The sequence below is a fragment of the Nematostella vectensis genome, chromosome 5 (assembly GCF_932526225.1).
Source record: "Nematostella vectensis chromosome 5, jaNemVect1.1, whole genome shotgun sequence".
Taxonomy (NCBI): domain Eukaryota; kingdom Metazoa; phylum Cnidaria; class Anthozoa; order Actiniaria; family Edwardsiidae; genus Nematostella; species Nematostella vectensis.
Window position 1 is genome coordinate 7,449,170 of NC_064038.1, and position 15,518 is coordinate 7,464,687.

At 40.4% G+C, this 15,518-nt stretch overlaps 3 protein-coding genes across 3 annotated transcripts; 1 reads left to right on the forward strand and 2 right to left on the reverse strand.

Moving 5' to 3' along the window:
* The first annotated feature begins 1,851 nt into the window (after positions 1 to 1,851).
* On the forward strand, positions 1,852 to 7,203 carry LOC5502061 (ubiquitin-conjugating enzyme E2 R2). Its single transcript, XM_001623239.3, has 5 exons — positions 1,852 to 2,170; positions 2,245 to 2,331; positions 2,419 to 2,516; positions 4,418 to 4,552; positions 6,011 to 7,203. Exons 1-5 carry the CDS (start codon positions 1,994 to 1,996, stop codon positions 6,225 to 6,227), a joined length of 714 nt encoding a protein of 237 aa, XP_001623289.1. The 5' UTR covers positions 1,852 to 1,993; the 3' UTR covers positions 6,228 to 7,203.
* A 1,861-nt stretch (positions 7,204 to 9,064) lies between these two features.
* Positions 9,065 to 9,706, reverse strand: LOC125563119. The gene has a single exon (XM_048727948.1). It carries the CDS (start codon positions 9,704 to 9,706, stop codon positions 9,065 to 9,067), a length of 642 nt encoding a protein of 213 aa, XP_048583905.1.
* Positions 9,707 to 10,831: 1,125 nt separating this feature from the next.
* Positions 10,832 to 15,196, reverse strand: LOC5502067 (OTU domain-containing protein 7B). Its single transcript, XM_032370325.2, has 2 exons — positions 14,691 to 15,196; positions 10,832 to 13,276 (listed from the first exon to the last, which is right to left on the reverse strand). Exons 1-2 carry the CDS (start codon positions 15,094 to 15,096, stop codon positions 11,379 to 11,381), a joined length of 2,304 nt encoding a protein of 767 aa, XP_032226216.2. The 5' UTR covers positions 15,097 to 15,196; the 3' UTR covers positions 10,832 to 11,378.
* Positions 15,197 to 15,518: the final 322 nt, after the last annotated feature.

The following is a 15,518-nucleotide window of genomic DNA, read 5'->3' on the forward strand; positions in this document are numbered from 1 at the left end:
CGCATATGTCATTAACGCATAACGCAATACTCTTAAAAAAGCTTTCCCGATACGGAATCGACCGGTCTGCCATAAATTGGTTCCAGTCCTACTTGGAAGTAAGATCACAAAAATGCTCTGTCAACGGCCATCTTTCAAATGCCCAAGCTATTTCGCTCGGCATACCTCAGGGGTCAATAATCGGGCCGTTGCTGTTTTTAATATATATCAACGACCTCCCAAATAGCTTGGACGTTGGAATACCAAAAATGTTCGCGGATGATACATCCGTTAGTTTCAGCGGTGAGAGTTCCAATCGCTTATAAACAAAGACATTAAAAATCTTCATTCTTGGCTTATCGCTAATCAACTAAGCCTAAATATTGCCAAGACCGAATTTATGGTAATAGGCTCTAGACAAAAACTAAAAACCCAATCTGACTTGGAAATTGAAATATTTATTGATAATAAACGCATTAATCAGGTCCGCCATGCGAAATCGCTTGGCCTATACATTGACGACACCCTGTCTTGGGCCAAGCATATCGAGGAAATTTCCAAGAAAATATCAGCTGCGATTGGAGCACTAAAGCGCATCAGGTCATTTATTAAAAAATCCACTGCCATCAAAATTTACAACTCTCTGATAGAACCCCACTTCCAGTACTGCAGTGCAGTCTGGGATGGGTTGGCAGTACATTTGGCTGACAAACTCCAAAAATTGCAAAATCGCGCTGCAAGAGTGGTCACGAAATCAAACTATGACACCAGATCTAGCGAATTACTTGGTGTGCTTGGCTGGGACAGGGTGTCCACTACTAGGACTAAGAATAAGGCCACCGTTATGTTTAAGGTCCTTAATAACCTGACGCCCGAATACTTGTGCGATATGTTTCAATACAATAATCATGTCCCCTATACCCTCAGGGATCATGAGAACAGGCTAGCCATACCAAAGCCGCGCACTAATTATATGAGGAGGTCTTTCAGCTATAGTGGAGCAGTTCTATGGAATAACCTTCCGAAGGCGCTGCGAAACAGCTACGAGTCTCAATCAATTTAAAAGGGAATTGGCAAAACTCGATCTGTAAGCCGGGCTCACTACACGGCAGACATGTAAAACAGTAGTTTTCGTATTTTTATTGCTGAAATATGTAAACGTTTGTACTGATGTCTTGTCCGTGTCTAAATAAAGTCTATGTATGTATGTATGTATGTATGTATGTATGTATGTATGTATGTATGTATGTATGTATGTATGTATGTATGTATGTATGTATGTATGTATGTATGTATGTATGTATGTATGTATGTATGTATGTATGTATGTATGTATGTATGTATGTATGTATGTATGTATGTATGTATGTATGTATGTATGTATGTATGTATGTATGTATGTATGTATGTATGTATGTATGTATGTATGTATGTATGTATGTATGTATGTATGTATGTATGTATGTATGTATGTATGTATTATGTCACTAGTGTGAACAAGGCATTGTTTGAATGAGCACAAAAATTTTAAATGAGCACAAAAATAGCCATATGTTTATAAAAGAAAAGAACTTAACACCTGAATTCTAAGAAAAATAAAAAATGTTTTTTTTTTCATCATTTCTCATTATAGAGAATTGTTTTATTAGAGGATGGAAAGCAATTATTTTTAGGGTTGGACTATTCATTTATACAGAGATTACCGATAGCATGTCCTGTTACTGTGTTTCATATCGGGCAAGAGAAAAAAATTAACCGGAAATATAATATAAATCAGCCCGTAAAATTACAGGGCTGTTGTCTTTACTTCTGGTTTCCTAATTTGCGCATTTATTGTGACGTCACAGACGGTTCGAAGGACTGGAACTAGTAAATACACAACAAAACTTCTTTTGGCATTGAAAAAGAAAAAAATCTGTGGCTCCATCTTGTTTTACTTATTCCCTTAAAAAGCCATAAAAAATAAACTGCTCTCTCTGAGATTTTACTATAGGAAGGCAGATTACCCTGTGTAATGGCCACCCCTCCTAGTTCATCGGCTGTTCGGGCTTTACAGCTCGAATTAAAGAAGCTAACAGAAGAGCCAGTCGAAGGCTTTACAGTAGAAGTCCCTGATGAGAGCAACACTTTTGAATGGGATGTAGCGATTTTCGGGCCACCAGGCACTCTCTATGCTGGTGGATACTTTAAGGTAGTATTCCCTTTATTTCTCCTTCTATTCCTGTTAATACTGTGGTATTTCAAGTGATGTTTTTCGCTTTTTAGGCGCATATGTCATTCCCACACGATTACCCATACTCACCGCCGACATTTCGCTTTTTGACAAAAATGTGGCACCCAAATATCTACGAGGTAAGCTGGCAAAGTTTTGTCCGATCTTTTTTACATTCTGTTGGTATCTACAACGACAAATAATCTTTCATTTGTTCTTGTTTTTAGTCGGGGGATGTTTGTATTTCAATATTACATCCGCCTGTAGACGATCCACAGAGTGGAGAGCTCCCTTCGGAAAGATGGAACCCAACACAAAATGTTAGGTGAGAAACTATAAATATTTCCTCTCAAAATACTGGTATATTACTTTCAAGAACACTCATTTCATTCCGTTTTGACGTGATAGCTATATATACCACTATCCCCTCCAATACATTAAGATCCTTTAGATTCCAAGTTCAATCATTCTTTTCTTCCCCAGTAGCATCTGCTGATGGATGAGTCCATTTCCATTACATTGTTAAGTTAGAGCCGTATATAGTTGTTTTAACATCCGATTTGCGACGAAATAGTCACAAAAACATTACTTTGCCTATAATTTAAAGCTTAACCTTAAGTCGGGTTTTTGTAATGCGCGAAAACAAGAAAACACCAGGCCATTCTTCATTCCGCACGCGTTCACAACGTGGTATCGAGTTTTTCTAAGTTCGGGTTGCATAAATGTATTACTTTTTAGTCTGGTAACTCGAAATGTTCAGATATAGTGTTTGAGATGAGCCCAGTGGCCTTGAATATTTCCTTGAGCTTTTTCTTTAAAGCCCAGAGCATGCCCAAGAAACAATACTTCTCTCTAGTGTGCAATCGATTCTTGCATTGTTTACTAGTATATGTTGCCATTGTTTCTGTATTATGAAAGTACCAGCCAGGTGGATTGTGTATCATTATCATTTATAGAATAAGTAATATGCTGGTATTTCCATTCTTTTCACTCGCATTTTTTTATGCTTAAGCCTTACTTTTATTTTTACTTTGAATTTTTATCCATGTTATATATATTTTTTATTTATCAAATGAAACTAAATATAATTTTTATAACTTAATTATCTTTTACTGAATATATCCAGCTAAAATTATAGTTCTTGCTTATATTTGTTTTTCCTTTGAAAAAGTTCCTTTCTAAAAATGCCAACCTGTCTTACACCTAATTGGTCAATCACTTTACAAAACTTATGACGTATTCATAATTAAGCTACAAAGAAGTACGACAACAGCCTTGGTTACATGTATACATAATAATGCTACATTAACCTACTTAACAGTTTGTCTAAACAAGGTATTCACATTGAAAAAAATAAATAAAAAGGTAAGCTACAGTATACACCTATTTCAAAAAAGTTTGACGATAAGAGAATGGAAAATGGAACAAAGTTTGGCCAATAGTAATGTTTCCTTGTATTTAAAATTCGTTTACTCATTACAAGGACCTCACTACAAACTTAATTTAGCCTCACTAAATGTCGTTAACAGATACAAGACTTGTTTTCCCTTACCAGGGGTGTTTGGCATTAATCATTTTCCATTTTCTTATAGTCAACCTTAATTGAAATGGGTGTATAAACATTTATCTCTTTCCCTTGCAATGAGAATAAAAGATGCAGTATTCACATCAGGAACTTTGTTAGGATTCTCCAAAAGAGTATAGGATAACTTCTAAAATTTACTCTTCAGGTTTTATGAATTCCTCATTTTGCTGCCTTATAGCTTCCAACATCATCACTTTAGGCAGAATTTCCTTGCCTAAAATCCGAAAGAAATGTGGATATCATTGCCTAATTTGTCCAAGGCCTTGGTTTCCTCACCTTAATGGAAAAATACCCAATCCCATGGTCTAAAATGCATTGTAGCCAAAGTTGTAAATTTTATCACAAAATCAGCACTTTTTTTAACCCTTGTTGCAAGACATACATCAAGATATCATTTTGTGTTTTTGCACTTTCATTCAATAATAAAGTAAAATCACAACATCAATCTGGGATAATCTTTTGCTTCAGTGTAGAATGTACCAGCTGAATTAAAAGTACGTAACCTAACCACCAAACATCTTGTCCTGACCTGTTCTCTTTTGTTCTCTATTTGTGACTGATAGTTGTACTAATAGTACCATGGGGATTGCCAGTTGAATCCAGTAAAAAATTATAACATATTCTTGTTTTTTTTTCTTCAGAACAATTCTACTTAGTGTAATTTCGCTACTGAATGAGCCAAACACCTTCTCGCCAGCAAATGTTGATGCTTCAGTTATGTTCCGCAAGTGGAGGGAAACCAAGGGAAAAGATTCAGAATATGAGAAAATTATTAGGTAAAAATGCACAGAAACTTAATTAACCACTATATTGCTACCTGCAATTGCATTTTCATTTGTTAACCTTTAGAATAGGCAATTAACCAAATGGACACTCATGATTTAGATATGCATGATGGTTGAAATTTTCTAAGAAGATTTCAATAGAATAACATATATTGCTACAATTAGGAGGGAGGGTAGAAGTTGATCACATCGCTTCTATATGAAGGTTTGCCTTCATATTTACCATGGTGGGGTGGGGAATGGCTTTGTAGTTACCAGTGTTTGGGGATATGGCTTTTGTAGTTACCAGTGTTTGGGGATATGGCTTTTGTAGTTACCAGTGTTTGGGGATATGACTTTTGTAGTTACCAGTGTTTGGGGATATGGCTTTTGTAGTTACCAGTGTTTGGGGTATGGCTTTTGTAGTTACCAGTGTTTGGGGGTATGGCATTGTAGTTACCAGTGTTTGGGGATATGGCTTTTGTAGTTACCAGTGTTTGGGGATATGGCTTTTGTAGTTACCAGTGTTTGGGGGTATTGGTTTTGTAGTTGCCAGTGTTTGGGGGTATGGCTTTTGTAGTTACCAGTGTTTGGGGTATGGCTTTTGTAGTTACCAGTGTTGGGGGTATGGCATTGTAGTTACCAGTGTTTGGGGATATGGCTTTTGTAGTTACCAGTGTTTGAGGATATGGCTTTTGTAGTTACCAGTGTTTGGGGGTATGGCTTTTGTAGTTACCAGTGTTTGGGGGTATGGCTTTTGTAGTTACCAGTGTTTGGGGTATGGCTTTTGTAGTTACCAGTGTTGGGGGTATGGCATTGTAGTTACCAGTGTTTGGGGGTATGTCTTTTGTAGTTACCAGTGTTGGGGGTATGGCATTGTAGTTACCAATGTTGGGGGTATGGCATTATAGTTACCACTCTTAACAAGGGTGGGGGTGGATGGCTTTAAAGTTACTATGGTGGGTGATATGGCATCATAGTTACCATTGTGAGATGTGTGGCTTCAAATTTACCACTTTGGCTTCAAAGTTACCACATTTAACAAGGGTGGTGGGGGTGTGCCTTTGTTACCAATCTAAATATGGGTGGGGCTATGGCTTCATAGTCCGCACTCCTAAAGCCACATTAACACCAGTTTACTTCCAGAGGTCCGACGGGAACCTCAACAGTTAAAAGGAATCTATTAGAATCCGAGATAATTAACAGGCCATCTGCTTTAAATTATCAATCACATCCTCAAAGAAACTTCCAATAGACACACTGCTTTCAATACTTTGAAATATGTTTCGCGTTTTTCATTAAAAATCATCAGATATTGTTAGTTAATCGACCGGAAGTAAACTTGTAGTAACCAGTGCTGGGGGTGTGGCTTTGCATTTACCATGGTGGTCAGCGAAGGTTATGGCTTTGTAGTTACCACTTTCTACTTCCTCTTTCAGTCTTATAATGTGGTTTAATTTTTGAAAATAGAAAACAAGTTCAGAGATCAAAGATAGATGCTGAAAAAGATGGCATTCACGTCCCCACCACGGTGCAAGAATACTGCGTCAAGGCTAAGCCTACTAAGTCGGACAGTGATGACTTCAATGACTTCTATGACGATGATTATGCCGATGATTTAGATGATGACGATGATGATGATGACTGCATGGAGTACAGTGAGGATTCTGGGAACGAGGAGACATGACAAATGTCAAGCATACTATAGCTCCCAATCAAAGCTGTATATTTTGTTACTTGTATGATAACCTTTAAATCGCGAACTCTTGAGGCATATGAAATGTGCAGTTTGCAAGAAAGGGCCACGACAGAGGGCCCTATTTCTGAAAGCTATTCTTTAGTTCTGTAGCTCTTAGCTTGGTCAGTAACTCGAATTTTTTGTCTCGCATGTAGTAGACTCTCCCTTTGGCACTCACTGTGAGCATTCATTTAAGCCCGCAATGGCCAAGATGATGTGCAAGATGGTTTTTTTTAGAAAAGGTTCTATATTAATACTGCCTTGAATCCAGGATACTTTATTCAGTGTGAAAGATGAAAGGTTAAATTATTAACAGAGAGGCATCGTGCTAGTCAGAGCAAACAAAGTCCATTAAAGAGCCATCACTCTTATACATACACCCTATTATCATATCGTATTACTGTGACATCGTGACTGTAAGCGATGTAATGCCATATTGTAGAATAAATTGTGTTAGTAGTGCCCGGATTAACAGGTGCTCGTAGCTATTGCCACTATTAGTTTTTTTTATAAGGGACTACTGACGGTAACAAGGACGAATTTTTATGACATGGCTGACAGGAGAAATGATGTAGTCATCAAAGTTCAGCTTTTCGACCGTCTTTTATTTCTATGGATTTTTTTTTTCGCGATGATTTAGATAAACCACGAAGGGTAAAGGTAAAGAATAGCTTTCCAGGGTTTTGTTCAGTTGAGATTGGTTTCAGTTGTATATAACAAGACCCCTGTGTATTTCTAGTAAATAGGTATATCGGTTGTTTGATATCTTTACAAATTATAAAGCAGGTACGACTTTCGGGAAGACGCATTTTGAGAATCGTGGTATATTCTGCATGGTACAATGCATATTATTTCGTTTGTAGAGATTTATGTTCTAGTCGCATCTGCTTTTTGAATATATAAAAATAAATGTCAATACACGCTACTCTATCATTAAACTATATCTAAATAATTTACGATTAGGTTGTGTGGTCAAGATAACTACTATTGCAAAAAAAAAAAACTCGCATATGTACCAAACATGTAAAACCCAATCCTGCGCACCAAAAAGGCCGGCCCCCAACTCCTTTTAAAATGCATGGAGTACTGAGCCTACCGTTACTATGGGAGTACACAGGGAGGATCCTTATCATAAATTAAGACTCGGCAAAGCTCAAATTGCGCGAAAAACGTACTATGTTTTAACTAAAAAGTGGAGAGGGACTCGGAAAGCTACCTATGCGAGTAATCAAAAAGAATAGCACATGGTGTGACCCTGATAGCATATGGTGTGACCCTGACAGCGCATGGTGTGACCATGATAGCGCATGGTGTGACCCTGATAGCATATGGTGTGACCCCGATAGCACATGGTGTGACCCTGATAGCGCATGGTGTGACCCTGAAAGCGCATGGTGTGACCCTGATACCGCATGGTGTGACCCTGATACCGCATAGTGTGGCCCTGATAGCGCATGGTGTGACCCTGATAGCGCATGTTGTGACCCTGAAAGCGCATGGTGTGACCCTGATACCGCATGGTGTGACCCTGTTGCGCATACTGTGCCCCTGATAGCGCATGTTGTGACCCTGATACCGCATGGTGTGATCCTGATAGCACATGGTGTGACCCTGATAGCGCATGGTTTGACCCTGATAGCGTATGGTGTGACCCTTATAGCGTATAGTGTGACCCTGATAGCGCATGTTGTGACCCTAATAGCGCATAGTGTGGCCCTGATAACGAATGGTGTGACCCTGATAGCGCATGGTGTGACCCTTATAGGGTATGGTGTGACCCTGATAGCACATGGTGTGACCCTGATGGCGCATGGTGTGACCCTGATAGCACATGGTGTGACCCTGATGGCGCATGGTGTGACCCTGATAGCACATGGTGTGACCCTGATAGCGTATGGTGTGGCCCTGATAGCGCATGGTGTGACCCTGATAGCGCATACTGTGCCCCTGATAGCGCATGTTGTAACCCTGATAGCGCATAGTGTGGCCCTTATAGCACATGGTGTGACCCTGATAGCACATGGTGTGACCCTGATAGCGCATAGTGTGGCCCTGATAACGAATGGTGTGACCCTGATAGCGCATGGTGTGACCCTAATAGGGTATGGTGTGACCCTGATAGCACATGGTGTGACCCTGATGGCGCATGGTGTGACCCTGATAGCACATGGTGTGACCCTGATGGCGCATGGTGTGACCCTGATAGCACATGGTGTGACCCTGATAGCGTATGGTGTGGCCCTGATAGCGCATGGTGTGACCCTGATAGCGCATACTGTGCCCCTGATAGCGCATGTTGTAACCCTGATAGCGCATAGTGTGGCCCTGATAGCACATGGTGTGACCCTGATAGCACATGGTGTGACCCTGATAGCGCATTGTGTGACCGTGATAGCGCATTGTGTGACCCTGATAGCGTATGGTGTGACCCTGATAGCACATGGTGTGACCCTGATAGCGCATGTTGTGACCCTGATAGCGCATGTTGTGACCCTGAAAGCGCATGGTGTGACCCTGATACCGCATGGTGTGACCCTGTTGCGCATAGTGTGACCCTTATAGCGCATACTGTGCCCCTGATAGCGCATGTTGTGACCCTGATACCGCATGGTGTGATCCTGATAGCACATGGTGTGACCCTGATAGCGCATGGTTTGACCCTGATAGCGTATGGTGTGACCCTTATAGCGTATAGTGTGACCCTGATAGCGCATGTTGTGACCCTGATAGCGCATAGTGTGGCCCTGATAAAGCATGGTGTGACCCTGATAGCGCATGGTGTGACCCTAATAGGGTATGGTGTGACCCTGATAGCACATGGTGTGACCCTGATGGCGCATGGTGTGACCCTGATAGCACATGGTGTGACCCTGATGGCGCATGGTGTGACCCTGATAGCACATGGTGTGACCCTGATAGCGTATGGTGTGGCCCTGATAGCGCATGGTGTGACCCTGATAGCGCATACTGTGCCCCTGATAGCGCATGTTGTAACCCTGATAGCGCATAGTGTGGCCATGATAGCACATGGTGTGACCCTGATAGCACATGGTGTGACCCTGATAGCGCATTGTGTGACCGTGATAGCGCATTGTGTGACCCTGATAGCGTATGGTGTGACCCTGATAGCACATGGTGTGACCCTGATAGCGCATGTTGTGACCCTGATAGCACATGGTGTGACCCTGATAGCGCATGAAGTGACCCTGACAGCGTATGGTGTGACCCTGATAGCGCATGGTGTGACCCTGATAGCGTATGGTGTGACCCTGATAGCACATAGTGTGACCCTGATAGCACATGGTGTGACCCTGGTAGCGCATGGTGTGACCCTGATAGCGTATGGTGTGACCCTGATAGCGCATGGTGTGACCCTGATAGCGCATGGTGTGACCCTGATAGCGCATGGTGTGACCCTGATAGCGCATGGTGTGACCCTGAAAGCGTATGGTGTGACCCTAATAGGGTATGGTGTGACCCTGATACCGCATGGTGTGACCCTGATTGCGCATAGTGTGGCCCTGATAGCGCATAGTGTGACCCTGATGGCAAATGGTGTGACCCTGATAGCACTTGGTGTGACCCTGATAGCACACTTCTAGAGTCGGCAGAAAACAATAGCAGGGTAACTTGGGCTAAAAAATTCACGCAGGATTAGGTTTTATATGATTTGATGCTCATAATTTAAACATCTCAATGCAAACTTTAAAGCTGATATTAGAAGATATTGAGCGACAGGTGAAGCTAAGCGAAGTTTACAATAATAGACGAGATCCAATCCGAAAGAACAAATTGAGACATTTTAGGACTTTCAAGGAGACCTACAAATGCGAAGATTACCTAACTGATATAAATAATGCACGACACAGGGTCACCCTCACAAAACGAAGACTCAGCCCAACAATTTTAGCCATTCAGACCGGGAGACACGCTAGACCATAACCCCGAATAAGAAAATGTGCACGATCTGCACACCAGGAAGAGGCCCTGCATAAAGATATCAGGACGATGACAAACAAAAGGGCCTTTCTATTTTGTGTGGATAAAGTGTGGATAATTGAAGATATAAACAGAGAAACGGCAAGATACATCTTTGATTGCAGAAGGGAAAGAAAAAAATGCCTTCAAAATATTAATACTTTTCGAAAATGACATCTGCTCTTTACATTATTTTTTTCGGGCTACACCAATAATTTCTCTTCAAGCTGCACTACACTAACCTGAAATGAAGGGACGTAAAAGAACCACTGGGGACGCAATAAACCCTCTGGCAGTGACCACCCATAGTGACAGTGCTTACAATGCTTACTAACAATACACTCAGGGGAGCACTTGATTTGGAGCCTGGCTCTGTTGTACGTTCCGCACCAGTATAACTGGTGAAAATTGGTGGAAATAAATAAATAAATGAATAAATAAATAAATATAAAATTGTGAAAGGAACTGAAATGAACAATTGTCACTGGGGTAAGGCACCGGCAGATACTGTACGGGTACCCACTGTTCTTTTACGTTGAGCAAAATTCCCACTAAAAGTAAGACATTATTTTGTAATTTTGTAATTTTCAATAAGAGGATTATTATATCACTGAAAAAAATAAAAGTGCAATGTTATCTTTTTTACAAAAAGTTGTCAATAGAAGCTTGTAGTGGTACCGTCACCAATTAATGAAGTAAAATGATACCCCATTCAGAGCCAGCATTACAAATTACAAGATACCAGGGGGGTGGGTTGATTTGGAACCTCCCAGTTTTTTTTTTCTTAAAGTATAATGAAATTACCAGAAGGCATGTGACGGCCCCCTCCCCCCCCTAGTTTTTTTAAGTACAATTAAACTGCCCTGATTACTGGCCCAGATTGCTGGTCCAGCAATGCTAATGCTGTTTGTACTGGGTCTTTTACGCAGACAGAGTCGAATTCAGGTGTTACCCATATAATTTCCTATCATGGTACATAAGCAGGGTGACGTCCGGATCCCTTGGAACCCCCTTTGGACATGCACCTGGGTAATGCAGGGCTTAAACCATCTCCCCTGTTGATTAGCATGAGCTGGCTTTTTCTTTAGAGAAATGGAAATAGTTTTCCTTCTGATTGTTTAGTTAACCATTTCTAGTTGTATTCTGTCCCTGAGTTGTTGTTTTCTTGAAACAAGATGAGCAGTACCCCTTACTTGAAGGGTTACCATAAAAGTCACATCCCTCTGTGGCACACCTACTACCATGGGAACAGCTCCATGTGTCTTTTCCTTCCTGTCCCATTGACACTAGCCTTGATGGTGCTTTAGTGGCCTCTTTGTAGGAAGGTGGGGGTGACGGTTGAACTGAACCCCTGAGAGGTGGCAAGGCTTTTTCTGGCTTAGGTCCTCTTTGTCCATTCCCTCCCCCAACTGCGCCAAAGTAGTCATATGGAACATACGAAGAGAAAGAAGGTGGTGGGAAGTAGGACTTTGAGTCTGCCTTTCCAACAGTAGCATTCGCACCGCTTGTAGTAGCTCCCTGACTGTTTCCATAATCACCAGACACACTAATTGTCTTTTGCGTCTTGTAACACCCTGAGCATAAGTAATTAGTAGCTGCAGTTCCATACATTTGGCAACCTGGAGCAATGCAAGGCCTCGTCTTGTCATGAGGACCACTTTTCTTTGCCTCCACTTGCTTCTTTTTCTCCTCTTCGAATCTTTGTTTTGCAGACTGGATATAATTCTCGATCATTTTATCATAGTAAACTGGCTTGTTGTTGGCCTGCAGTTTTGCGACATAGACCATGGAGTGCACAGTTGTGCCTAAAGCTCCTGCCAGGTTCCCTACCTTGACTAACTTGTTTGCTAACCAAGAGCCTGATCCTTTGCCTTTATCCCCTTTATTGGAACCAAGTTTTAATTTGGAGTCTTGCTTGGATTTAGCATCCTTATTCTTTGGATCTATTTTCTCTGCTGCATGGGCTGTACACTTTTCCCCGCTATTCCCATCCTTGCTAAGGTCCTTTCCAGTTCCAGGTATCTTTACCTCTGCAATTTCTAAATATTTCCCCAAGAGTATAAGCTTTTGTTCCATGCTCAGCTCCATATGCTGGTCCTTTACTCTAGCACTGAGCTCTTCCCAAGCAAAGTCTGCTCCAGGGTCCACAGAGAAATGAATAGGTAGCAGATCATAGTTTGGCCCAACAACTGGCACACCACTCACCACCACTTTCTCTTTCTTGCTTCCATTTTGCTTGCCATCACTAGCAACCACAGCACTGAAGTGGGCTGACTCAAATGTTAACACTAGAGGGTTCTTGTAGCATTGTTCAGGGGGACACTCCAGGGGTAGAAATATACCCCCAAAAGGTATTGGCGCAATTGCATCTCCACTGAAATCTCTAAGAAACTGTTCTGCTATAACAACAATAGGTCTTCGAAGGACATGAGCTAATACAAATACATGAATTTCTTCTAAACTCTCGAAAGCTCCTAGACCTTTTATTTCATCCTCACTCTCCTCAGAGCTCTGAGCAGTAGTTTTATTTCCTTTGTTGTCGTTGAAAAGAGGAGAACCTTCATTGCCGTTTAAAACATCCTTTTGATCTGATTTGCAATCATTGTCTAAGTTATCCAGTCCTGATTCCTTGACAGCATTTTCTCTAGGTTCGCCATCTTCCTCTAACAAAGTGCCAGGATTTAGGCTGTCTTCTGAAGCATGCTGCGAGTGACGCCTCACGGTAGATGCAATCCTTAACACTTCCTCCCACTCTCTTGCCCACTCCTCTTCTGTATAGATAAGTCCCCCTGCCTCCATGTTTCTCACCCACTGCTGCAGTCGCCAACGTCTCTTGATTGCCCCACTGGCCTTATCACCTACCAAAGTGCGAAATAATGCCTTGCGCAAAGTCAAAAGACGATCATGAAATCCCCACATTCCGAGAGAGGCAGCATGCAGAAGACAGTTGCCATCACCAACTGTTGCTAAGGGAACAAGGCGTTGACAGACACCCATATCTGCCCACCAGTTTAAATGTCCTATGATAAAAACGAATAAATGTAATTGCAGCAGCAAAGAACAATAGTGTCATCATATTTGATATGATAAATGTACTGTCATATCTCACACATGTAGAGTCATCATATTTCCTATTAAATGTGATGTGTACTGTCACACATTTAATATTTGTGTGTATGGTACGGTATGGTATGGTGCACTTGCTATAATATGCTGTGTACTGTCATATTAGACTACAAGTTTTCTGAGTTTTTCTGAGTTTTCTATGAGTCAATAGATAGTCAACGAGTGACAGAGGAAAAAAAATGGCATGAAATTTTCCAATTCTCAATATATAAGCTCAAGATTCCGCATACACGGAGTTCCTCTAACCAAAAGCTTAATTCCAAATTTTAAAGAAATTTTGATATAAGCGAGCAAAGTTGGCTTAATTTCTAATCAGAGCCTAACTTATCCCTAAAAACGAGGAAAATTCATAATTTGAACATTTGAAAATTGCACTTCAAGCCTCATATCTCGAAGACAAATCTATTAGAAAAAAATACTTTTTAATATATTGGTTGACATAACATAAAAAACCTGCTATGCAAAAATTCAAGCTTACCAAACTTAACCAGACCTTATTTTGGAAAAACTTGACATTTTTTTTGCTCTGTCGTCAACGAGTTGCTTAGCGAGAACGGGTGGTTTAATTAATGTAGTATAAATATACTCACATACTACCTTCAAATAATAAAATATTTAATTATTCTCAGTAATAAATAACCACTTTTGTCGCCGCTTTTTCACTACTCACTAATTATGGCTCATTAGATAGTGAGTACGGGAGCCAATCAAATTGCAAGATTCGTGATAGTATGTGAATGGATTTAAACTAATATTTGATATATGTGTTGCTCACATAATTGATTGTGCACTGATTACGTTTTTGATATTAAATGAAGACTGTATTGCCATTTAATGGCATTCCTAACACTTTTACACAAAAGAAGTGTCAAACATAATGTATATGTTAATCGAAATACTGTTTACAAAGTTGATGATAAGCAATACAGATAGACAAAATGAAGCATACAAACAAACGACAAACATGTATAGGGTGTATAGTGACAAAGACGGTGATATCATGCTAAATAAAATATAATGACCAATTTGAACACAAAATAAAAACCTTATCTCTCTTTGAATTCAACTTACTTGAAGAAATGGTCAAATAGATATCGTAATTTGTCATTTCCGGCTCACAATGTTAGAACGATAACCTTATGTATCAATTATCAATGCTAAATTACCTAAGTACGTTCCGCATTAGAGGAAATGGCGAGTATGTTGTGTTTCCTTAGAAAACGTTACAGGATGAAGGCTTGTTACCCATAGGGTTTGAAAGTCTCTATTAATAAAGCGTCTTTCAGACTTGTATTCCTTAGAACCCACCTGATTGCTCAAGGGAAACAAGCGTTGATGTCTCGATCAGATCCCTACGTAAAAACTCACTAAAATCTTGTGGATATCTCGTCAAATCTGGAAGCACAAAAGTGAACTTGGCCATTTCATCAAAACACTCGTTTGATCCGTTGCTTGATGTAACATCCTTCTCGCTAACTTTGTTTCTAGCTTCACGGACAATCTCTGAGTTCACAACAGACAGACCTCTCTGTGGTTTACTAGTTTTTGTTTTCACTGTATTCTGGGATTTGTTCGGAAAGGACCCTCCGAGGGAAAGCTCTTGAAAAGCCTTCAATGCTTCTTCAAAGTTCCAGTTCGTTCCTTGTAGGAAGTCTCTGGCGAGAGCAGGATCAGCCCCCGTACGATCTACAAATCTGCTCAAGGTTTCATCCATTTTTGGAGGATTTTGTGAAGGAAAAGTTATTCAGTTTCTCTTTGTCCTCGATGCACGAGTCGAGTCGGTCAAGTTGTTGTTATTTAGCGCGAATTGAGGAGGACTAGGACTAGCTGAGGCTGCAAGCCTCTTTTCCCTGGCCAGCGGACTTGGATACTTTTTAAAATTGATAATAAAATATAACAAACCATTAAATGATAATGGAAATAAAAAAATGGATGTCTGCCAAGAAAAAAACATCTAGCATGGATTCTGGTTTTAAAATTTAAAAGATCTTATTTTATTATGAATTGCTATTTTCATTTATTTTCAATGAAGTATGTTTTATTTTGGTAAGCCAGGCTTTAGAGAAAATCAAAAAGAAGGATTAATAACGAGGATAAGAAACAATGATAAGGAAAAAGTTTTTTTTTTCCTTTACC

Coding starts and splice junctions, on each gene's coding strand:
- LOC5502061 (XM_001623239.3), top strand. CDS start 1,994: ATGGCCACCCCTCCTAGTTCATCGGCTGTTCGGGCTTTACAGCTCGAA. Junction 2,332..2,418: donor GGCACCCAAATATCTACGAG/GTAAGCTGGCAA, acceptor TCTTGTTTTTAG/TCGGGGGATGTTTGTATTTC. Junction 4,553..6,010: donor GAATATGAGAAAATTATTAG/GTAAAAATGCAC, acceptor TTTTGAAAATAG/AAAACAAGTTCAGAGATCAA.
- LOC125563119 (XM_048727948.1), bottom strand. CDS start 9,706: ATGCGCTATCAGGGTCACACCATGCGCTATCAGGGTCACACCATGCGC.
- LOC5502067 (XM_032370325.2), bottom strand. CDS start 15,096: ATGGATGAAACCTTGAGCAGATTTGTAGATCGTACGGGGGCTGATCCT. Junction 13,277..14,690: donor TGTTTCCCTTGAGCAATCAG/GTGGGTTCTAAG, acceptor TTTTTATCATAG/GACATTTAAACTGGTGGGCA.